Below are 24384 nucleotides of genomic sequence, written 5' to 3' on the forward strand. Positions count from 1 at the left end.
CAGCCGAAGCCCTTAAGCCTTCACTCTGCTCCCGGCTCACTCCGCCACCCGCAAACTCTGCTGCCCGCTGTATAAGGCTCTGTTTCTTTTAAATCTTCTGCGCTTCACTGTCTGACGTCACACGCCTGCGCAGTCCCGCCTCTCTGAACGCCAACGGAAATAAAAATGAAAAATTCAAAAATGGCTTCCTCCGCACTCCCGCTCCAATTCTTAAGACCCCAGCCTCAAGCCTCAAGCCTCAAGACCAAGAGCCCAGCTTCAAGCCTCAAGATCAAACCCCAGCCTCAAACCCCAAGCCTCCATACCCCAGCCACATCCTGTCCTGTAGTCATGTCATGTCCTTGCCTGGTTCTGGGGCCCGAGCTCCCATGGCAAGACCCAGGTTCTGGGTGCTCATCCAGTCTCTGGCTCGGAGCCCAAGCCCAGGCTCCTAGTGCATAGTTCTTTGTCCGGGTTCCCTGTCTTGTCCATGTCCTAGCCCAAGTCTGCGTTCTTGTCCCTGCTTCTTGTCTGTATCCTGTCTCGTCCCTACTCTAGTCAAGTCCAGTTCCTTGTACTTCAGTGTTTGTGTCTTGCATTTGGGCCCGCCTTCAACAACCCCCAGTGTGACAGCGAGTAGATATAAGCCGGAGTTTTTATGCTGCCAGTTCGAATGAGCCTTATGCCCTAATCAAAGAGCCCAGTGGAACACGGGGAAAAGGAAACTAACTGAAATGAGTAGTTGACAGACCGGACCATGACAGTTGAGGATCATAGCAAAGTCTGTTATTGCAACCACGTGGGCTGGGACTGGATTTAGATAACGATGTGTAATGTTCCTATCACTGACTCTCCAAATCTCATTAATTGTACTATGGCCTTCCTTCTAAAATGGGATCTTTGGCGTGAAGCAGCAGGGCCACCAGTGAATTGAATGTTGACTCCAGGAAGGAGAAGTCAAGGGAATATACACCAGTCGTCATCGAGTGTCAGCCGTGAACAGGTTCATGTTCCTGGGTGTCAAAGTGTCAACATCTCATATGATCTAAACGGCCCAAATTATGAGGGTTAGAGTTAGGGCAAATACAAGCAGGCTTTTTCCACTGAGGTTGGGTGAGACTACAACTAGAAATCATGAGTTAAGGGTGAAAGGTGAAAAGTTTAAGGGGAATATCGGGGAAATTTCTTCACTCAGAGAAGTGTGAGACTGAAAATGAGCTGCCAGCGGGAGCTCGATTTCAGCGTTTAAGTGAAGTCTGGACAGGTACCTGGATGGTAGGGGTATGGAGGGTTATGGTCTCGGTGCGGGTCGAAGGGAGCAGGCAGTTTAAGTGTTTCGGCACGGACTAGATGGGCCGAAGGGCCTCTTTCCGCGCTGTACTTTTCTATGACTAAGTGATGGGGAAGAGGGCGTCAATCCTCGAGATACGCCACACCTGTCAGTCACGGGCAGTGTGCAGGTGTAGTCTGTGCGATGTGTTGGACACTCAGAGAGGCAAGATGAGCAGGAAGAGACAAAGGTCCTGCACCTCTGACGGAGAGGCCGCGGGCAGCAGTACCGCGAAGCGCAGAGCTTTGCCGCCGAAGAAATCGAATTTCCTGGAATGGAGCGTGGACGATGTGTGCGGATTCCTGCAGAGGCAGGGCTTGGGAAAGTTCGAGAAGTTGTTCAGAGGCAAGTATGGAATCAGAGAAACGTCCAAAACCTTTCCTCCTGCGCTTATTTCATCAATGATACACGAGATTCTGCAGGTTCTGGAAATCCAGAGCATCACACGCTAAATGCTGCTGCAACTCTATCTGTAAATTGGAATAAACAGTCGACGTTTCGATGGGGCAGAGAAGAAGGTCGGGAGGGGGAAGGAGTACAAGATGGCAGGTAGCAGGTGAGACCAGGTGAGGGGGAAGGTGGGTGGGTGGAGGAGTGCGACATGAAGTCAGAAGCTGGGAGGCGGTGGAAGGGGAAGAGGTAAAGAGGGAATGTGATTGGCGAGGACAGTGGACCATGGAAAAAAGGGAAAAAGGATGGGAACCAGGGAAGCTGATGGGCAGGTGAGGAGGAGAGAAGCGATAAAAGGTTAACTAGATGCGGAATGGAGAAGGGGTAAAGGGCGAGGATGAGAAATTATCCGAAGTTAGAGAAATCGATGTTCATGCCAACCCAGAAAGTATTTTAGAAGAAAGAAATCCCCAGTCAATTAGGAGCATCAGGGAGACAAGAGCTTTGAATATAATTTGACAGAGGAATTTAAGCTTTCCATTATTAAATTCTCAACCCTAATATCAGGGTTCCCGAGCTCGGCAGAAAAGCACGCTCCATTCCTCTGTCAATGATTCCGAATAAGCATCCATTCGGTATGTAATTGCTATTACACGCGTCAGGTTGATGTCAAGGTTTTTTTGAGGACGACTTAGCAAGCAGTGACATGTGTACCCACAACGACTGCGGGATGAACAGACTTCTCCCTGCCTCGCTGGGAACACCTGCCTCACAACTTTGATACCGAGAAATAGAGTTGATGAAGGAACATGTGGTGTTTACTGTTCATCCCAGTCTTTCCCTGTGGATTTCCTCACAACAGTTCAGCCACACGCCAAACACAGGAAGAGGGGCGGCGTCTCCCAGATCAGCTCCCTTTCTTGGTATTAAACAAGCGGGGCGAGTGTTCCCCAGGGACACAGACAGAAAATCATAAACACATGAGATTGTTCAGATGCTGGGAATCGAGAAAGACCCAAACAAACTGCCGGAGAACTCGGCAGGTCAGGTGCCATCTGCGGAAATGGATAAACAAGTGACGTTTCGGACCGAGACCCTTCTTCAGGACTGCAAAGGAAGGAGGAAGCGGCCAGAATGAAATGGTAGCAAGAGGGAAAGAGGGACAGTTCAGAAGGTGATAGGTGACTTCAGGTGTGTGCAATAGGCAGGTTTGCGAGGCATGCAGTCGTTCCGGGTACACATGTAATTTCTTCCGAAGTTGTCTAAAAAAACTGAACTTGTGCTTTATTAGTAACATACCGAACGTTCTCAGTTTGCCGTGAGCTGCGTATTCGGCGTCACTGGGAGAAAGATGGTGCTCTGCTGCCGGGCTCGGGTCGGCAGATGTTAGGTTGCGAATTTTATTGATAGAAACCTTAAATTCTGCTCACAAATTGTTGGCAAAAGCCGTGTGTTCCGTGCTGCTCCTGATCGACAGGGTGCTGGTAGTCTTTCTAAAACACCGTGTAGGTTTTGTGGTCCGAGAGCAGGAATGATTCTTACTGAATTTTGCTTTTGCTTTTCTGTATACACTCTCTCAACAGATAAAAACATATCTGGCACGACCCTGCCAAAACTGACAGTGGATGAATTGGAAAGCATCGGCGTGAGGTAAGCATAACCCGTGTCAGTGAGGGGAGTGGTAGTAGGCGGGACTGAAATGACAGGAGGAATGAGGCATCGGAACAGAGACAGTCATGACTATTTCTCTTGGGTGTGGGGCACCGCGAAGAAAGATAGAATCCTCATCTCTGTATTTGTCTGCACTTGAATGTTCACGGGTCTCATATTCACCAATCCACCTATCGAATGGTGAAGAGCATTGATGGAATGGGTGGTGAGGCTGTTTCCTCTGGTGGGAGAGTCGAAAACGGGAGGACACAGCCTCGGAATAGAGGGACGTCCTTTTAGAACGGAGATGAGGACTTTGTTCAGCCAGAATGTGGCAAATCTGTGGAATTAGTTGCAACAGTCAGCTGTGGAGACCAAGTATTTATAAGACGATAAAATATAGGAGCAAAAGTAGGCCACTCGGCCCATCGAGTCTGCTCTACCATTCAATCATGGGCTGATCCAATTCTTCCAAATGACTTGGCCTCCACAGCTGCTCATAGCAAAAAATTTCTACAGATTTACCACCCTCTGACTAAAGTAATTTCTCTGCATCTCTGTTCCAACTGGTTGTCCTTCAATCCTGAATTCATGCTCTCTTGTCCTAGACTTCCCTACCATGGGAAATAACTTTGCCATATCTAATCTATTCAGCCCTTTTAATATTCAGAATGTTTCTGTGAGATCCCCCCTCATTCTCCTGAACTCCAGGGAATACAGGCCAAGAGCTGCTAGACATTCCTCATACAGTAACCATTTCATTCCTGGAATCATTCTCGTGAATCTTCTCTGAACCCTCTCCAATGTCAGTTTATCCTTTCTAAAATAAGGAGAACAAAACTGCACACAATACTCCAAGTGTGGTCTCACGAGTTCCTTATAGAGCCTCAACATCATGTCCCTGCTCTTATATTCTAAACATCAAAAAATGAATGCCAACATTGCATACACCTTCTTCACCACTGACTCAGCCTTGAGGTTAAACTTTAGGGTATCCTGCACAAGGACTCCCAAGTCCCTTTGCATCTCTGTATTTTGAATTCTTTCTCCATCACTGTCTGCCCATCTATTTCTTCCACCAAAGTGCATGACCATAAAATTTCCAACATTGTATTTCATTTGCTATTTCTTTGCCTATTCCCCTAAACTATCTGAGTCTCTCTGCAGGCTCTCTGTTTAGAAACGTAGAAACCTAGAAAACCTACAGCACACTACAGCCTTCAGCCCACATTGCTGTACTTACTTTAGAAATTACCAAGGTTACCCATGGCCATCTATTTTACTAAGCTCCATGTTTCATCAACACTACCCGCTCCTCCACCTATCTTTGTATCATCGGCAAATTTAGCCACAAATCCATTCATGCCATTGTCCAAATCATTGATATACATCATAAAAAGCAGTGGTCCCAACACCAACCCCTGTGGAACTCCACTGGTAACCAGCATTGAGCCAGATTAGGATCCCTTTATTCCCACTCTGTTTTCTGCCAACCAGCCAATGCTCCACCCATGCTAGTAACTTCCATGGGCTCTTATCTTGCTAAGCAGCCTCATGTGCGGCATCTTGTCAAAGGTCTCCCATAAATCCAAGTACACCACATCTACTGCATCTTCTTTGCCTACCCTGCTTATAATTTCCTCAAAAAACTGCAGTCGTTTAGTCAGGCAGGATTTTCCTTTCAGGAAACCATGCTGGCTTTGGCCTATCTTGTCATGTGCCTCCAGGTACTCTGTAATCTCAACCCTAACAATCCATTCCAATAACTTCCCAACTGTTGATGTCAGGCTAACAGGTCTATAGTTTCCTTTCTGCTACCTCCCACCCTTCTTAAATAGCGGAGTAACATTTGCAATTTTCCTGTCATCTGGTACAATGCCAGAATTTGTCGATTCTTGAAACAGTATTGTTAATCTCTCCAGCTACTTCCTTCAGAACCTGAGGGTGCATTCCATCAGGTCCATGAGATTTATCCACCCTCAGACCATTAAGCTACCTGAGCACCTTCTCAATCGTAAATTTCACTGCACATACTTCACTTCCCTGACACTCTTGAATGTCTTCCACTGTGAAGACCGATGCAAAATAGCATTCAGTGTCATGGTCTCGGCCGTCCTGCCCATTTATTCCACATGTTTTCCTAATTCCCTTTTCCCCATGTTTCTCCTGCTCCCCTGTCTGTCTCTCTCTCTGTTTGTGTGTGTGTGTGTGTGTGTGTCGGGGGGGGGGGAGGGTGGGCGTGGCATTCCTTTTGTTCTCCCGGGCTTCCTGATTGCAGCGCACCTGAATCTCATCTAACCTGCCGCATAAATACCCCGGCTTTCCATCCACTCATCGCCAGATCGTTGCTTCAGCCAGTGTGGTAGTTCACGTTCTAGGCTGCTTAGAATTGTGTATTCTAAGTTTTGTTTCTGGGCTGTTGTTTGCCTGTGGTAACTCTGTCTCTCCATGTTAACAGGAGCATTGCATGCCGCATGCCTTCCCATTCATCCTCCTGCCTGCCGTTCTCCTCCAGCCACGCTCACACCCTGGTCTGCATCCCTGTTCTGCCTCGTTCCACCACCTGCCTACAATCTCCGCTGGCTCAGTGGTTAAACACCGTGCCCTCACCGCAGCAACCTGGGTTCGATCCCCAGTCAAGCCTCACTCATTCCTCTGCTTTCCTCTGCCTAATCCTCACTCCCCTGCCTGCAACCATTAATGAAGACTCTTCAGATTACTCTACCTCCGTCTCACTGTCTTGCGTATGGATTCACTCGTTCTTCGCAACAGAACGATCTGGCCTACATGGACCCAGCGGATACAAACACCATCCAACAAGCCCTCAACATTCAGTCCCTCTGCCATCTCTGCGTCTCTCATTACATTATCTCCAGCGTTATCTTTTTTTGGTCCTATATCTACTCTCAACTCTCTTTTACCCTTTATATACTTAAAACAGCTTTCAGTATCTTCTTTGATATTAATCGCCAGCTTCCTTTCATAATTCATCTTTTCCCTCCTAATGGCCTTCTTAGTTTCTTTCTGCAAGTTTTTAAAAGCTTCTCAATCCTCTATCTTCCCACTAGCTTTGGCTTCCTTTATGCCCTTTCCATTGCTTTTACTTTGGCTCTGACTTCACTTGTCAGCCACAGAAGTGTCCCTCTTCCATTCAAAAATTTCTTCTTATTCGGAATGTATCTGTCTTGCACTTCCCTCATTTTTTGCAGAAACTCCAGCCATTGCTGCTCTGCTGTCCTTCCTGCTAGTGTCCCTTTCCTGTCAACTTTGGCTAGTTCCACTCCCAATGCCATTGTAATTTCCTTTATTTCACCGAAATAACAACACATTGGAATTTAGTTTCTCCTTTTCAAATTTCAAAGTGAACTGGATCATATTGTAATCACTTCTTCCCAAGGGTTCCTTAACCTTAAGCTCGCTTATCACCTCCAGATCATTGCACAACACCCAATCCAATACAGCCGATCCCCTAGTGGGCTCAGCAACAAGCTGTTCTAAAAATCCATCCCTTAGACATTCTACAAATTCTCTCTCAAGGTCCAGTACTGGCCTAGTTTTCCCAATCCACTTTCATGTTAAAAGCACCAACAATTATCATGACATTGCCTTTCTGACACGCTTTTTCTATCTTCTGCTATAATTTGTAATCCACATCCCGGCTGCTGTTTGGAGGCCTGTATACAACTGCCATTAGGGTCCTTTTACCCTTGCCATTTCTTAACTCAACCCATAGAGACTCTACACCTTCCGATCCTATGTCATCCCATTCTAATGATTTTATGTTATTTCTTATACACAGGGCCACACCACCCCCTCTGCTGACTAACCTATCTTTTTGATATACTGTATATCCTTGGATGTCCAGCTCCCAATGACAGCTATTCTTTAGCCAAGTTTCGAAGATGGCCACAAGGTCATACTGGCAATCTGTAGCTGATTTTCAAGATTGTCCATTTTATTTCTTATGCTGTATGTGTTCAAATATAACACTTTAGGTCCGGTACTTGTTCCTCTCTGTTTTAACAGCACCACACCTCTATTGCCCTGTAACTCATCCCATAGGCTGTGATGATGCTTCATCTCCTGCTTGTCCTTTCTATCATCTCTGTTGCACACTATCTTTGATTTATTTCTGTTTTCCCCTTCCTCAGTCCTATCACTCTGATTCCCATCCCCCTGCCAAATTAGTTTAAACCCTCCCTAACAGCTGTATTAAACCTGCCTGCTAGGATATTGGACCCATTTGGGTTCAGGTGTAACCCGTCCTTTTTGTACAGGTCGTACCTCCCCCAGAAGAGGCCCCAACAGTCCAGGGACCAAAAGCCCTGCTCCCTACACCAGTCTCTCAGCCACACATTAATATGCCTGGTCATGTTATTCTTGCACTCGTTAGCACGTGGCAGGCAGCAATCCTGAGATTACTACCCTGGAAGTCCTGCTTTTCAGTTTCCCACCCATCTCCCTGAATTCTCTCTTCAGGACTTCCTCCCTTTTTCTATTTGTCATTGGCACCAATGTATATTTAAAACAGAGGTTGACAGATTCTTGATTGGTTACAGCATGAAAGGGTATGGGGAGAAGGTAGGAGATTAGGGCTGAGAGGAAAATTGGATCAGCATGATGAAATGGCAGAGCAGACTCGATGGGCTGAATGGCCTATTTCTGCCCCTATATCTTATGGTCTTATGGTCAATGACTTGACCTCCAAGTGGCAATGGATTTTACAGATTCACCACGCTCTGGTTAAAGAAATTCCTGTTCCAAACAGACGTCCCTCTATTCTGAGGCCGTTTCCTCTGGTCCTAGACTCCATCCTTTCCTCCCCCCGCCCCAACTATAGGAAATATCCTCTCCATATCTACTTTACCTGGACTTTTCAATATTTGATACATTTCAATGTGATTCCCTCTCATTCATCTCATCTCCAGTGAGTACAGACCCAGAAACATTACATGCTCCTCAGACCTTAACTGGACTTTTTCTCTCCCCAGAATCATTCTCGCGAGCTTCCTCTGAATGCTGTCCAATGCCAGCACATATGTTCTTTGATAGGGGGCCCAAAACTGCTCACAGTACTGTAGGTGAGGCCTCACCAATGTCTTACACAGCCCCAGCATTATATCCTTACTTTTATGAACGAGGCACCTTGAAATGAATGCTAACATTGCATTTGCCGCCTTCACCACCGACTCAACCTGCAAATTAACCTTTCGGGAATCCTGCATGAGGACTCCCATGTCCTTTTGCACCTTAGATTTTTGAATTTTCTCTCCATTTCAAAAATAATCTATTTTCATTTCTTCTATCAAAGTGCAGTACCATACCTTCCAACACTATTCCATCAGCAACTTCTTTGCCCATTCTCCTAATCTGTCTAAGTTCTTCTGTAGCTACTCTGCTTCCTCAATACTACCTGCCCTTCTACCTACTTTCATATTGTCCACAAACTTGGCCACAAAGTCATTAATTCTGTCATCCAGATCATTGACATATAACGCAAAGAGAGGCGGCCCCAACACAGACCCCTGTGGAAGACCACTAGTCACTGGCAACCAAACAGAAAAAGCTCTTTCTAGTAATAGTATCTTTCCTCTAATGCCATGGCCTCGTAACTTGTTAAGCAGCCTCATTGTCAAAGGCCTTCTGAAAATCCAAGTAGACAACATCCATCAATTCTCTTTCTCTGTCCTGCTTGTTATTCCTTCAAAGAATTCTAACATATTTGTCAGGCAAGATTTTCCCTTGAGAAACCATGCTGACTGTGGCCTACTTTCTCACGTGCCTCCAAATTCCCTGAAACCATGTCCTTCACTATTGACTCCAACATTTATACTTTATACTTTATTGTCGCCAAACAATAGATACTAGAATGTACAATTATCACAGCGATATTTGATTCTGTGCTTCCCGCTCCCTGGATTACAAATATTAAATATTAAAAATAATAAAAATAGTAAAAATTAGTAAATATTAAATTTTTAAATTATAAATCATAAATAGAAAATAGAAAAATGGAAAGTAAGGTCGTGCAAAAAAACTGAGAGGCGGGTCCAGATATTTGGAGGGCACGGCCCAGATCCGGGTCAGGATCCGTTCAGCAGTCTTATCACAGTTGGAAAGAAGCTGTTCCCAAATCTGGCCGTATGAATCTTCAAGCTCCTGAACCTTCTCCCAGAGGGAAGGCGGACGAAAAGTGTGTTGGCTGGGTGGGTCGTGTCCTTGATTATCCTGGCAGCACTGCTCCGACAGCATGCGATGTAAAGTGAGTCCAAGGATGAAAGATTGGTTTGTGTGATGTGCTGTGCCGTGTTCGCGATCTTCTGCAGCTTCTTCCGGTCTTGGACAGGACAACTTCCATACCAGGTTGTGATACACCCTAGAAGAATGCTTTCTACTGTACATCTATAAAAATTAGTGAGGGTTTTAGGGGACAGGCCAAATTTCTTTAGTTTTCTCAGGAAGTAAATGCGCTGCTGGGCCTTCTTGGCAGTGAACTCTGCTTGGTTAGAACAAGTCAGGTCCTTTGTGATATTAACCCCGAGGAACTTAAACCTTTTGACCTGTTCCACTTGCGCACCACCGATGTAAATTGGGTCATGCGGTCCGCTACACCTTCTGAAGTCATCATCTTGCTGACGTTGAGGGATAGGTTATTGTCTTCGCACCATGCCACCAGGTTCTTAATTTCCTCTCTGTACTCAAACTCATCATTACCCAATTACAAATTAACAACAACTGAGGTCAGACCAATTGGCCTATAATTTCTTTTTTTCGTCTCTCTTCCTTCTTGAAGAGTGGAGTGACATTTCTAATTTTCCAGTCCTCCAGAACTATGTCAGAATCCATTGGTTCTTGAAAGGTCATTACTAATGCCACTTCTTTGTCCATTTTCCTAATTTGTCTTAGTCCTGCTTCCTCAACACTACCTGCCCCTCCACCCGTCTGCGTATCATCCGGATGATGATGATTTCATCCATCTCTCTTGAAGTACAATGGTTTTTTTTCAAACTCAGGCTGAAGGTATAGAGACCCTGTGATGTTCAGTCATCAAGATCTCCCTCTCGGCCTCACCGCTGTCGTCCAAAGGAAAGCAGAGCAATATGTTTTGCACCAGCTTGGCTGCAGGAGTTGCTGGAAGGATGTTCAGTGATGTACATCTGCCTTAGAGGCTCCACTCCGAATTTTCTGTCTGGGTTTACTCCCATAGCATTTGTCTCTCCCAAGGCTGTCCACAAGGCAGTGAGGCTATTTACCCAGAGCTGGGGAATTGGTTCAAGAGCAGCAGGGTGTGTCCACTGACCACTGAGGAACACCACTAGTCACCATCAGCCAACCAGAAAAGGCCACCTTTATTCACACTCATTGTCTCCTGCCACTGTCAGTTCTGCCAATGTGCTCAGTGATGCTAGTTTCCTGCCATTTGTGGTTCCCAACAGCTGCCCCAACCCCGCTCTGTGTTTTTCGTTGTCTTGTTCACCAAATTGTCGATGCTCAACATCCCAGAACTCTGCATGATGAAGAAAGCATTTTTCTGATCTCTGACTATTAATTTTAACATGAGATCCTGTAGCTGCTAGAAATCCAGAGTAGAACACAAAAAAAGCCAGAGGACCCCAGCAGTTCGGATGAGACCCTGATGAAGGGTTTTGGCCCAAAATGTCAACTCTATTACTTTCCATAGATGCTACCTAACCTGTTGAGTTCCTTAGACTGTTAATTTTCAGTCCAGCATTCACAGACGCCATTGCCGTGGAGTTTGTGCAATCTCCACAACTCCCCATAACACCAGTAATCAGGATCGAACCTGGGTCATCGGGGCTGTGAGACAGTGCTCTACGAGCTTGCCACCCTGCAGCTATTCCAGATAGATACTGTATGGAGTTTACTTCTCTGTGTTTGTTACCGAGCAGTATATAGATAGTTCGTTAGTTAAACCAACTACCCAATACAGGAGCATAGACTGCCAACAACAGCGGACTAGAGTCCTCTGTTCTGGGCCAGCTGAGAGGAGGTCCTAGATGACAGAAGGTTGATTGGCCCTGTGGCTTCCACAGACTTTCCACAGCACAACCTCATATGACATCAAGTCGAAGATCCTTCCTCGCCCAGGAATGATATCCTTTGAGTTTTTGTTGGTATTGCTGTAGCTCTGTGTTTTTATGGGATGGGGTGATTAGCCCCATGTCCAATCCTCCTCCTTTTGCAGCTGGGCTTGGGACCATTCAGAGAGGAGCTACTACATGGATGGCTGGGAATTAATATTGGATGTAGTGTGGACATATTTTGCTGTGTATCAAAGTTCCCTCATTACCCTGGAGATGGCTGCTGTGATTGCTGTTCTATTTTCCATCTAGAGACCTGGAAAATCGAATAAATCTTTACAGGTGCATCAATGACCTCTTGCAGTGGTGTATTGAGACAAAGGTAAGATAATATCCCTGCCAGGGGCATGACAGCGTCACCGGGCTTCTGTTAATTATCACTCTGGTTCAGTCACAGTGTTGAGATTTGAAGCAGGTTAGAAGCTGGCTGAAGTTAATGGATGCCTAGAGACGAATAAGGGGCTAATAAACCGCATGATCCAGTGAAAAGTAACTGTCAGCTGAACCAGGGGCTCACTACTCCACAGAGGGAATACAGTGTGGGTAGGTGACTTGAATGGGGCCTTCATAAATGAAAGGACTGAACGGAGAAGACATTTCCATTGGTGAGGGAAAGTGTCACACAAGGTTATGCAAATCACAATAGTGTGGAATGTGGAACCTGTCCCTACATGGGGTTTGCGGGGGGTGGGAGGTGCATGAAACACATAACAGATAGAGCCAAAAGCAAGGTAAGTCAAAGTAAAAATTTATTATGGAAGTACATATATGTTACCATATACTACTTTGTGATTGAAACATAGAAAATCTACAGCACAATACAGGCTGTTTGGCCCACAAAGCTGTGCCGAACATGTCCTTACCTTAGAAATTACCTCGGGTTAACTATAGCCCTCTGTTTTTCTGAGCTCCATGTACCTATCCAGGAGTCTCTTAAAGGACCGTATCGTATATTATATCGGGCCATTGATAGGATGCAAAACTGGGCTGAGAAGTGGCAGATGGAGTTCAACCCAGATAAGTGTGAAGTGGCTAATTTTGGTAGGTCAAATATGACGGCAGAATATAGTATTAATGGTAAGACCCTTGGCAGTGTGGAGGATCAGAGGGATCTTGGGTTCCGAGTCCATAGGACACTCAAAGCTGCTACGCAGGTTGACTCTGTGGTTAAGAAGGCATACGGTGCATTGGCCTTCATCAATCGTGGGATTGAGTTTAGGAGCCGGGAGGTAATGTGGCAGCTATATAGGACCCTGGTCAGACCCCACTTGGAGTACTCTGCTCAATTTTGATCGCCTCAATATAGGAAGGATGTGGAGACCATAGAAAGGGTGCAGAGGAGATTTACAAGGATATTGCCTGGAATTGGGAGCATGTCTTACGAGAATAGGTTGAGTGAACTCAGCCTTTTCTCCTTGGAGTGACGGAGGATGAGAGGTGACCTGACAGAGGTGTATCAGATGACGAGAGACATTGATCGTGTGCATAGTCAGAGGCTGAAATGGCTCGCACGAGAGGACACAGTTTTAAGGTGCTTGGAAGTAGGTAAAGAGGAGATGTCAGGGGTAAGGTTTTTATGCAGAGTTGTGAGTGCATGGAATGGGCTGCCATAGTCATAGTCATAGTCATAGTCATACTTTATTAATCCCGGACGAAATTGGTTTTCGTTACAGTTGCTCCGTAAATAATAAATAGTAATAGAACCATAAATAGTTAAATAGTAATATGTAAATTATGCCAGTAAATTATGAAATAAGTCCAGGACCAGCCTATTGGGTCAGGATGTCTGACCCTCCAAGGGAGGAGTTGTAAAGTTTGATGGCCACAGGCTGGAATGACTTCCTATGACGCTCAGTGCTGCATCTCGGTGGAATGAGTCTCTGGCTGAATGTACTCCTGTGCCCAACCAGTCCATTATGTAGTGGATGGGAGACATTGACCAAGATGGCATGCAACTTAGACAGCATCCTCTTTTCAGACACCACCGTGAGAGAGTCCAGTTCCATCCCCACAACATCACGGGTCTTATGAATGAGTTTGTTGATTCTGTTGGTGTCTGCCACCCTCAGCCTGCTGCCCAGCACACAACAGCAAACATGATAGCACTGGCCACCACAGACTCGTAGAACATCCTCAGCATCGTCCGGCAGATGTTAAAGGACCTCAGTCTCCTCAGGAAATAGAGACGGCTCTGACCCTTCTTGTAGACAGCCTCAGTGTTCTTTGACCAGTCCAGTCTATTGTCAATTCGTATCCCCAGGTATTTGTAATCCTCCCATGTCTACACTGACCCCCTGGATGGAAACAGGGGTCACCGGTACCTTAGCTCTCCTCAGGTCTACCACCAGCTCCTTAGTCTTTTTCACATTAAGCTGCAGATAATTCTGCTCACTCCATGTGACAAAGTTTCCTACCGTAGCCCTGTACTCAGCCTCATCTCCCAGCGACGGTGATGGAGGCAGATACGATAGGGTCTTTTTAGAGACTTCTGGACAGGTGCACGGAGCTTAGAAAAATAGAGGGCTATGGGTAAGCCTAGGTAGTTCTAAGATAGGGACATGTTCGGCACAGTTTTGTGGGCCAAAGGGCCTGTATTGTGCTGTTGGTTTTCTATGTTTCTGTGTATCCACCACCACCACCGTCGCCTGTAGCCCACTCACCACTCTTTTCTTTTCTTCTTGACTAGATTTACAACAGCCTTTGTACACCACAGTTCCTGTACCCTACCATCCTTTCCCTGTCTCAGTGAGATGTACCTATGCAGAACTCCATGCAAATATCACCTGAACATTTGCCACACTTCTTCCATACATTTCCCTGAGACCATCTGTTCCAAATTTAGGCTTCCAAGTTCCTGCCTGATAGCCTCATATTTCCCCTTACGCTTTCCTAACTTGTCTGTTCCTATCCCTCTCCAATGCTATGGTAAAGGAGATAGAATTGTGATCACTACCTGCAAAATGCTCTCCCACTGACACTTGACCAGGTTCATTTCCCAATACCAGATCAAGTACAGCCTCTCCTCTTGTAGGCTTATCTGCATATTCTGTCAGGAAACCATCCTGAACACACCTAGCAAACTCTACCCCATCTAAACCCCTTGCTTTAGCGAGGTGCCAATTGATATTTGGGAAGTTAAAATCTCCCACCACAACAACCCTGTTATTATTACACTTTTCCAGAATCTGTCTCCCTATCTGCTCCTCGGTGTCCCTGTTACTATTAGGTGGTATATAAAAAACACCCAGTAGAGTTATTGACCCCTTCCTATTCCTAACTTCCAGCCACAGAGACTCCATAGACAATCCTTCTATGACTTCCTCCTTTTCCGCTGCCATGACACTATCTCTGATCAATAGTGCCATGCCCCCACCTCTTTTGCCTCCCTCCCTGTCCTTTCTGAAACATGTAAACCCTGGCACACTAACTAACCATTCCTGCCCCTGAGCCATCCAAATCTCTGCAATGGCCACAACATCATAGCTCCAAGTACTGATCCACGCTCTAAGCTCATCCGCTTTGTTCATAATACTCCTTGCATTAAAATAGACACATCTCATACCATCGGTCTGAGCGCATCCCTTCTCTATCACCTGCCTATCCTCCCTCTCGCACTGTCTGCAAACTTTCTCTATTTGTGAGCCAACCGCCTCTTCCTCCATCTGTTCAGTTTGGTTCCCACCCCCCAGTGATTCATTTTATTGCAGGAATTTATAGGAAAACAAATAAATACAATAGAATTAATGAAAAACCTTCCATGAACCAAGCCTCACAAACAACCACTGTATATATGATATAGGAGCCGAATTAGCCTATTCGACTCTGCAGCTCTGCTCAGCCATTCCATCCCATAATGACTGATTTATTCTCTCTCTCAACCTCATTTTCCTGCCTTCATCCACTAACCTTTGATGCCCTGATTAACCAAAATAAGATGCCTAGAACAAGAGTTGTAAATGGACTTTGGATGTGTATCTGTTGACCGGAGCATCAGTTGAGAGTGTAGTCGGGAGTCTGGCCTGGATGGCAGGGGTCCTTGATGATGGGTGCTGCTTTCTTTGGCAAATGTGCTTGATATTTGGGCAGTGGCTGAGCAACCAGGGAGATTGCGTAAAAAGAGCTGTCTTCAGTCAGGTCCGCGAGAGAGAGAAAAAAATAAAATAAAACATAATAATAAACAAGTAAATCAATTACGTATATTGATTAGATTTCAAATATGTGCAAAAACAGAAATACTGTATATTAAAAAAAGTGAGGTAATGTTCAAAGCTTCAATGTCCATTTAGGAATCGGATGGCAGAGGGGAAGAAGCTGTTCCTGAATTGCTGAGTGTGTGCCTTCAGGCTTCTATACCTCCTACCTGATGGTAACAGTGAGAAAAGGGCATGCCCTGGGTGCTGGAAGTCCTTTAATGGACACTCTCTTTCTGAGACACCACTCCCTCAAGATGTCCTGGGTACTTTGTAGGCTAATGCCCAAGATGGAGCTGACTAGATTTACAACCTTCTGCAGCTTCTTTCAGTCCTGTGCAGTAGCCCCTCCATACCAGACAATGATGCAGCCTGTCAGAATGCTCTCCACAGTACAACTATAGAAGTTTTTGAGTGTATTTGTTGCCATGCCAAATCTCTTCAAACTCCTAATAAAGTATAGCCGCTGTCTTGCCTTCTATATAACTACATCGATATGTTGGGATGAGATTAGATCCTCAGAGATCTTGACACCCAGGTACTTGAACCTGCTCACTCTCTCCACTTCTGATCCCTCTATGAGAATTGGTATGTGTTCCTTCGTCTTACCCCTCCTGAAGTCCACAATCAGCTCTATTGTCTTACTGACGTTGACTGCCAGGTTGTTGCTGTGGCACAATTCCACTAGTTGGCATAGCTCATTCATGTACACCCTCTTCTCACCACCTGAGATTCTACCAACAATGGTTGTATTGTCAGTAAATTTATAGATGGTATTTGAGCTATGCCCAGCCACACAGTCATGTGTATACAGAGAGTAGAGCAGTGGGCTAAGCACACATCCCTGAGGTGCGTCAGTGCTGATCGTCAGCAAGGAGGATATGTTATCACCAATCCGCACAGACTGTGGTCTTCCAGTCAGGAAATCGAGGATCCAATTGCAGAGCGAGATACAGAGGCCCAGGTTCTGCAACTTCTCAATCAGGATTGTGGGAATGATGGTATTAGATGCTGAGCTATAGTCGACGAACAGCATCCTGGCATAGGTGTTTGTGTTGTCTAGCTGGTTGAAAGCCATGTGGAGAGCTGTTGAGATTGTGTCTGCCGTTGAGCTATTGTAGCGATAAGAAAATTGCAATGGGTCCAGGTCCTTGCTGAGGCAGGAGTTCAGTCTAGTCATAACCAATCTCTCAAAGCATTTCATCACTCTCGATGTGAGTGCTACTGGGCGATAGTCATTAAGGCAGCCCACATTATTCTTCTTGAGCACTGGTATGATTGTTGCCTTTTTGAAGCAAGTGGGAACGTCTGCCCATAGCAGGGAGAGACTCAGTTGCAGTCAGTGGGATGAGTTGCAATGTAAAAGGCTGACAAAATCGAAATTGGTGAATACAGGACTGGAAGTGTTATATTTGATGTGCGCGGTATACGGAATACAGTAGATGAACTTGCAGCGCAGTTACAGATTGGCATGTATGATGTTGGAGGCATCTCTGAATCATGGCTGAAAGATGATTACAGCTGGGAGCTTAATGTCCAAGAATACACATTGTACCGAATGGACAAGCAGGACGGCAGAGAGGGTAGCAAGGCTCTGTTAGTAAAAAATGAAATCAACTCATTAGACAGAGATGACATAGGGTCAGGGGGTGGAGAGTCATTGTGAGTAGAACTAAGGAACTGCAAGGATAAAAAGACTCTGATGAGATTTATTTACAGAGGAGATTTATTCACAGATCCCCCAATCCATAGTAAGGATGTGATCTATAAATTCCAATGGGAAATAGAAAATATATGCCAAAAGGGCAATAGTCATGGGAATGTCAATATGAGAGTAGATGGCAAAAATCAGGTGGGTGTTGAATCCCAAGAGGGAATTTCAAGAATGGCTGTGAGATGTTATTTTAGAGCAGCTTGTGGTTGAGCCTAATAGGGGATCAGATATTTTGGATTAGGTGTTGTGCAATGAACTGGAAAAGAACCCTTAGGGGCAAGTGATCATAATATGTTGGAATTCACCCTGACGTTACAGTGCAGTAAAGGGAACTACAGAGGCATGAGAGAGGAGTTGGCCAAAATTGATTGGAAAAGAACACTGGCAGGGATGATGGCAAAGCAGTAATGGCTGGAATTTCTGGAAGCAATTCAGAAGGCACAAGATATATACATCCCAAAGAGGAAGAAGTATTCTAAAGGCAGGATGGCACAACTGTAGTGAACAAAAGAAGTCAAAGCCAACATAAAAGCCAAAGCGAAGGCATATAATAGAGCAAACATTCGTGGGAAGTTAGGGGATTGGAAAACTTTTAAAAACAAACAGTAGGCAACTAAGAGGTCGTTAAGAAAGAAAAGATGGAATATGAATATAAGCTAGTCAATAATATTAAAGGGAATATCAAAAATTTCTTCATATAAATAAAGTGTAAAAGAGAAGCAGGAGTGGATATCGGACTTCTGGAAAATGATGTTGGGGAAGTAGTAATGGGGACAAGAAATGGCAGGCGATCTGAATAAGTACTTTGCATTGCCCTTCATTGTGAAAAGCACTAGCACTATGGTGGAAGTTCCAGAGTGTCAGGGGTCATGAAGTGTGTGAAGTTACCATTACCAGTGAGAAGGTTCTAGAGAACTGAAAGGTCTGAAGCTACATAAATCATGCGAACCAAATGGTGTACACACCAGGGTTCTGAAAGAGGTTGCTAAAGAGACTGTGAAGGCCTTGGTAATGATTTTTCAAGAACTATTAGGTTCTGCTGTGGTTCCGGAAGACTGGAACATTGCAAACGTCACTCCAGGGTCCATGGTATTATAGGAAGGATACCAGCATGAACAACACAGTGGCTGTTTGACAGGAGGCAAAGAGTGGGAATAAAGCGAGTCTTTTCCGGTTGACTGCCGGTGACTAGTGTTGTTTCACAGGGGTCTGTGCTGGAACCATTGCTTTTTATGTTATATGTCAATGACTTGGATGATAGAATTGATGGCTTTGTGGTAAAGTTTGCAGATGATTTGAAGATAGGTGGAGGGCCAAGTAGTTTTGAGGAAGTAGAGAGACTATGGAAGGGCTTGGACAGATTAAGGGAACTGGCAAAGAAATGGCATATGGAATACATTGTCAGGAGGTGCGTGATCTTACACATTGGTAGAAGAAATGAAAGGGTTGACTATCTCCTAAATGGAGAAATATACAAAAAATTAAGGTACAAAGGGACTTGGGAGTCCTTGTGCAGGATTCCGAAAGGTTAATTTGCAGGTTGAGTCTGTGGTGAGGAAGGAAAATGCGAAGTTCGCATTCATATCAAGAGGACTAGAATATAAAAGCAAGGATGCTATGTTCAGACTTTATAACGCACTCGCATGGGCCCCAGCTATGCCTGCCTCTTCGCTGGTTATGTGGAACAGTCTGTGCTCCAAACCTATTCTGGTACTGCTCCTCATCTTTTCCTTCAGTACATTGACGACTACATTGGTGCTGCTTCCTGCACTCATGCTGAGCTCGTCAATTTCATCAACTTTACTTCAAATTTCTACCCAGCCCTCAAATTCACTTGGTCTATCTCGGACACTTCTCTCCTCTTTCTCGATCTCTCAGTCTCCATCTCTGGAGACAGACCGTCCACTGACATCTTCTACAAGCCCACTGACTCTCATAACTACCTCGACTATACCTCTTCCCACCCCGCCACATGCAAAAATGCCATTCCCTATTCCCAGTTCCTCCGTCTCCACCACATCTGCTCCCAGGATGATGCTTTCTATTCCAGGACATCTCAAATGTCCTCTTTCTTTAAGGATCGTGGTTTCCTTTCTGCCGTCATCAATGATGCCCTCACCCGCATCTCCTCCATTTCCCGCACTTTGGCCCTCACCCCATCCTCCCGTCACCACAACAGGGACAGAGTTCCCCTTGTCCTCACCTACCACCCCACCAGCCTCCGGATCCAGCACATTATCCTCCGCAACTTCTGCCACCTGCAACAGGAGCCCACCACTAAGCACATCTTTCCCTCTCTACCCCTCTCCACTTTCCGCAGGGATTATTCCCCCGGCGACTCCCTGATCCCCACGGATCTCCCACCTGGCACTTATCCCTGTAAGCATAAGTGCTACACCTGTCCTTACACCTCCTCTCTTGCCACCATTCTGGGCCCCAAACAGTCCTCCCAAGTGAGGCGACACTTCACTTGTGAGTCTGTTGGGATCATCTATTGCATCTGGTGCTCCTGGTGCGGCTTCCTCTACATCGGTCAAACCCGACGCAGATTAGGGGACCGCTTCGTCGAGCACCTCCGCTCCATCCAGCAAAACAGACAGGATCTCCAGGTTGCCGCCCACTTCAACTCTGCTTCCCATTCCCATTCAGATATGTCCATACATGGCCTCCTCTACTGCAATGATGAGGCTAAACTCAGGTTGGAGGAGCAAAACCTCATATACCGTCTAGGTAGTCTCTAGCCCCTTGGTATGAACATAGAATTCTCCAAATTCCAGTAATTCCCTCCCCGTCCCTTCCCCTATCCCTATTTCACTCTGCCCCCTCTCCCAGCTGCCTATCCCATCCCTCATGGTTCTGCCTCCTTCTACTAACCATTGTGTTTTTCCCTGTTCTTTCTTCACCTTTCCTGCCTATCACCTCCCTGCTTCCCTTCCCCCACCCCTTTATCTTCCCCCTTACTGGTTTTTCACCTGGAACCTACCGGCCTTCTCCTTCCCACCCTCCCCCCACCTTCTTTATAGGTCCTCTGCCCCCTCCCTCTTCAGTCCTGATGAAGGGTTCCGGCCCGAAACGTTGACTGTTGTTTCCACGGATGCTGCCCGACCTGCTGAGTTCCTCCAGCGTGTTGTGAGTGTTGCTTTGACCCCAGCATCCACAGATTATTTTGTATTTATAAAGCACTGGTGAGGCCTCATTTGGAGTATTGTGAGCTGTTTTGGGTCCCTTTGTTTTCAGAAAACATGTGCTGACGTTGGAGTGGGTTCAAAGGAGGGTCACGAAAATGATTCCAGGATTGAATGTCTTGTCATAGATGAGTGTTTTATGACATTGGGCATCCACTCACTAGAGTTTACAAGAATGAGGGGTGATCTAACTGAAACCTATCGAAAGGCGAAAGGCTTCGATTAAGTGGATGTGGAAATGTGGGAGAGTCTAGGACCAGAAGATACTGCCTGAGAATAGACAGGCATCCTTTTAGAATGGATATGAGGAGGGATTTCTTTAGCCAGGCAGTGGCAAATCTATTGAATTCTTTGCCACAGAATGCTGTGGAAGCTGCCTTCATGGATAGTTCAGGCAAAGGTTGATAGATTATTGATTAGTCAGGGCATGAAGGGTTACAGGAGAAGGCAGTTGATTGGGGCTGAGAGGGAAATGGATCAGGCATGATGAAATGGGGGAACAGACTCGATGGGCCAAATAGCCTAATTCTGCTCCTAAAACTTGTGGTTTTAAGTGGGGAAGGAATTGCTGGTGATGGTCAGGGCTGTATCTATCACTTGCTGTAGACATCTCCATTTCTGGGCATTGGTGTTTCCCATGTCAGTCCATGATGTAACCAGGCAGAATACTCTCCACTGTGCATCTACAGAAGTTTGTCATAATTTGAGATGACTTGCCAGACCTAGTTCAAGTTTATTGTCATTCAACCATATACATGAATGCCACCAATGAAACAACATTCCTTTTATACACTGAGTGACGAAGAAACAATCAACTTCCGCCTTAAATATACATATGGACTTGGATTCCACCATAGTTTGTGGCAGAGTATTCCACAGAGTTACTACACTTTAGCTAAATAAATTCCTCCCTACTTCTGGTCTAAAGCATTGCCCCTCAATTTTGAGGCTGTGCCCTCTAGTTCTGGACATCTTCACTAGAGGAAACATCCTCTCCACATCCACCTGATCCAGTCCTTTCAACATTAGGTCGGTTTCAATGAGATTCCTAGATGTTCTTCTGAATTCCAGTGACTACGGGCCAAAGATGCCAAATGCTCCTCATATGTAAACCCCTTCATTCCTGGAATCATCCTTGTGAACCTTCTCAGGGTGTTTTCCAATGATAACACATCCTTTCTGAGATGTGGGGCCCAAAACAGTGGACAGTACTCCAAGTGTGGCTTGACTAGTGTCTTATAAAGCCACAGCATTATCTCCTTGCTTTTATATTCTATTCCCCTTGAAATAAATGCCAACATTGCATATGTCTTCTTTACCACAGACTCAACTTACAAATGAACCTTCTGAGAGTCTTACACGAGCAATAAGCCCCTCTTCACCTTTGATGTTTGAACCTTCTCCCCGTTTTATCAAAATGCATTACCATACATTTCCCAACACTGTTTTCCATCTGTCATTTTTATGCCCATTCTTCCAATTTGTCCTGCTGCAATTACATTGCTTCCTCAACACCACCTACCCCTCCGCGTATCTTCTTGCCATCAGCAAACTTTGCCACAAAGCCATCAATTCCATTATCTAAATCATTGACAAACAATGTGAAAAGCAGCAGTTTCAATACTGATCCCTGATGAACATCAGTAGCCACTAGCAGCCAACCAGAGAAGTCCCCTTTTATTCCCACTCACTGCCTCCTGCCTGTCAGCCATTCTGCTATCCATGCCAGTATCTTTCCTGTAACGCCATAGGATATTATACTGTCAAGCGGTCTCATGTGAAGAACCTTGTCAAATACCTTCTGAAAATCCAAATAAATGACATTCCCTGCCTCTCCTTTGTCCACCCTGCTTGTTACTTCCTCGAAGAACTCTAACATATTTGTCAGGCAATATTTCCCTTTACAGAAACCATGCTGACTTTGACTTATTTTATCATTAGTCTCCAAACACCTCAAAATCTCATCCTTATTAACAGACTCCAACATTTTCCCAACCATTGAGGTTAGATTAACTGGTCTATAATTTCCTTTCTTTTGCCTTCCTCCCTTCTTGAAAAGTGGAGTGATATTTGCAATGTTCCAGTCCAGCCAGGACCATGCCAGAATCAAGAGATTCTTGAAAGATCATGACCAATGCATCTGTTATCTCTTCAGCAGCCTCTCTCAGGACTCTGGGATGTATTCCATCTGGCCCAGGTGACTTATCCACCTTAAGACCTTTGAGTTTGCCTAGCACTTTTCCTTTGTAATAGCAATGTCTGTCACTCCTGCTCCCTGACACTCACAACCCTCTGGCACACTGCTAGTGTCTTCCACAGTGAAGACAGATGCAAAGTACCCATTTAGTTCATCTGCCATTTTTTGTCCGCCATTACTACCTCACCACCATCATTTTCCGGTGTCCGAAATCAACTCTCATCTCCCTTTTACTCTTTATATAACAGAAATAACTTTTGGTACTCTGCTTTTATTATTGGCCAGTCTACATTCATATTTCATCTTTTCCCTTCCTGTAGCTTCTTTAGTTCCCTTTTGTTGGATTTTTAAAAGCTTCCCAATCATCCAAATTCCCATTTACTTTTGCTACATTATATGTCCTTTCCTTGGCTTTTCTGCAGTTCCTAACTTCCCTTGTCAGCCACGGTTGCTTACCCATGCCACCAGAGAACTTCTTCTGTGGCACGTCCAATCCGGTGCCTGGTGAACTATTTCCAGAAACTTCAGCCATCTCTGCTCTGCCATCATCCCCACCAATCCACCTGGGCAAGCTCCTCTCTCATGCCTCTGTAATTCCCTTTACAGTATTCCATTGCAATACAGATATACAATATGTGAGTTATTCTTCTTCCTCTCAAATTGCAGTATGAATTCAATTCTATCATGATCACTGCCTCCTAAGGGTTCCCTTACATTAAGCTCCCAAATAAGATCTGGGTTATTACACAACACCCAATCTAAGATAGGCTTTCCCCAAATAGGCTCAAGCACAAGCTGCTCTGAAAAGCCATTTTGCAGGCATTCGACAAATTCCCTCCCTGACGATCTGACATCAACCTAATTTTCCCAATCCCCTTGCATATTGAAATCCCCTATTACAATTGTGCCATTATCTTTATTAGAAACTTTTTCCAGCAGGATTTTCAATCTTCCCTCCTGTATGCTGATTCATCACCACTTTTGCTTTGGCCATCAACAGTGGTGTCGTCAGCAAGCTTAAACATAGCATTGGAGCTGTACGTAGCCACACAATCATAGTTATAAAGTGACTAACCCAGGGGCTAAAAACCCAGCCTTGTGGTGCACCTGTGCTGACGGTGAGTGTTACCAATCCAAACAGACTGTGGTCTGTAAGTGAGGAAATCAATGATGCAGTTGCTGAAAAAGAAAATGGTGGAAAACTCAGTGCCCTACCACTCATCATCTAAGTCCTACCCTGGTTTGTCCTCAGTAAGTGCGACACCTCACACTTGTCTGCATTACATTTCATCTGCCACTTTTCCAGCTGGTCCAGATCCTCTTACATACTTTGATAGCCTTCCTCGCTGTCAGAGAGGTTACCAATTTCAATCACCCTCTGGCTTCTTGAATGAAACTAATGCCCAATCCAATTTTTTTGCCTCATCCTGAATGTCAAACGACTGAACATTCTTGACCAACCTCCCATGCAGGACTTTGTCAAAGATATTGTTTAAGTCCATATAGATAACATCTATTGCCTTGCCTTCATCAACTTTCCTGAAACTTCCTCAAACAAATCTACAAGATTGGTTAGAAGTGACCCTCCATGCACAAAGTCACGTTGAATTAGTCCCTTTCTATTCAATTACTTATATATCCAGTTCC

The 24384-nt window shown here is 45.2% G+C and overlaps 1 protein-coding gene across 1 annotated transcript in view; it reads left to right on the plus strand.

The window, feature by feature from the left end:
- Positions 1-1377: 1377 nt before the first annotated feature.
- The window catches only part of LOC134357772 (deoxynucleoside triphosphate triphosphohydrolase SAMHD1-like), a 70423-nt gene continuing 47416 nt past the window's right edge, over positions 1378-24384 (plus strand). Inside the window, exons 1-3 of the mRNA XM_063069404.1 lie at positions 1378-1654; positions 3283-3349; positions 11704-11773. Of these exons, the coding sequence (XP_062925474.1) occupies positions 1378-1654; positions 3283-3349; positions 11704-11773 (414 nt within the window). The remainder of the gene's footprint in view (positions 1655-3282; positions 3350-11703; positions 11774-24384) is intronic.

Source organism: Mobula hypostoma, chromosome 2, assembly GCF_963921235.1.
Source record: "Mobula hypostoma chromosome 2, sMobHyp1.1, whole genome shotgun sequence".
Classification (NCBI taxonomy): Eukaryota; Metazoa; Chordata; class Chondrichthyes; order Myliobatiformes; family Myliobatidae; genus Mobula; species Mobula hypostoma.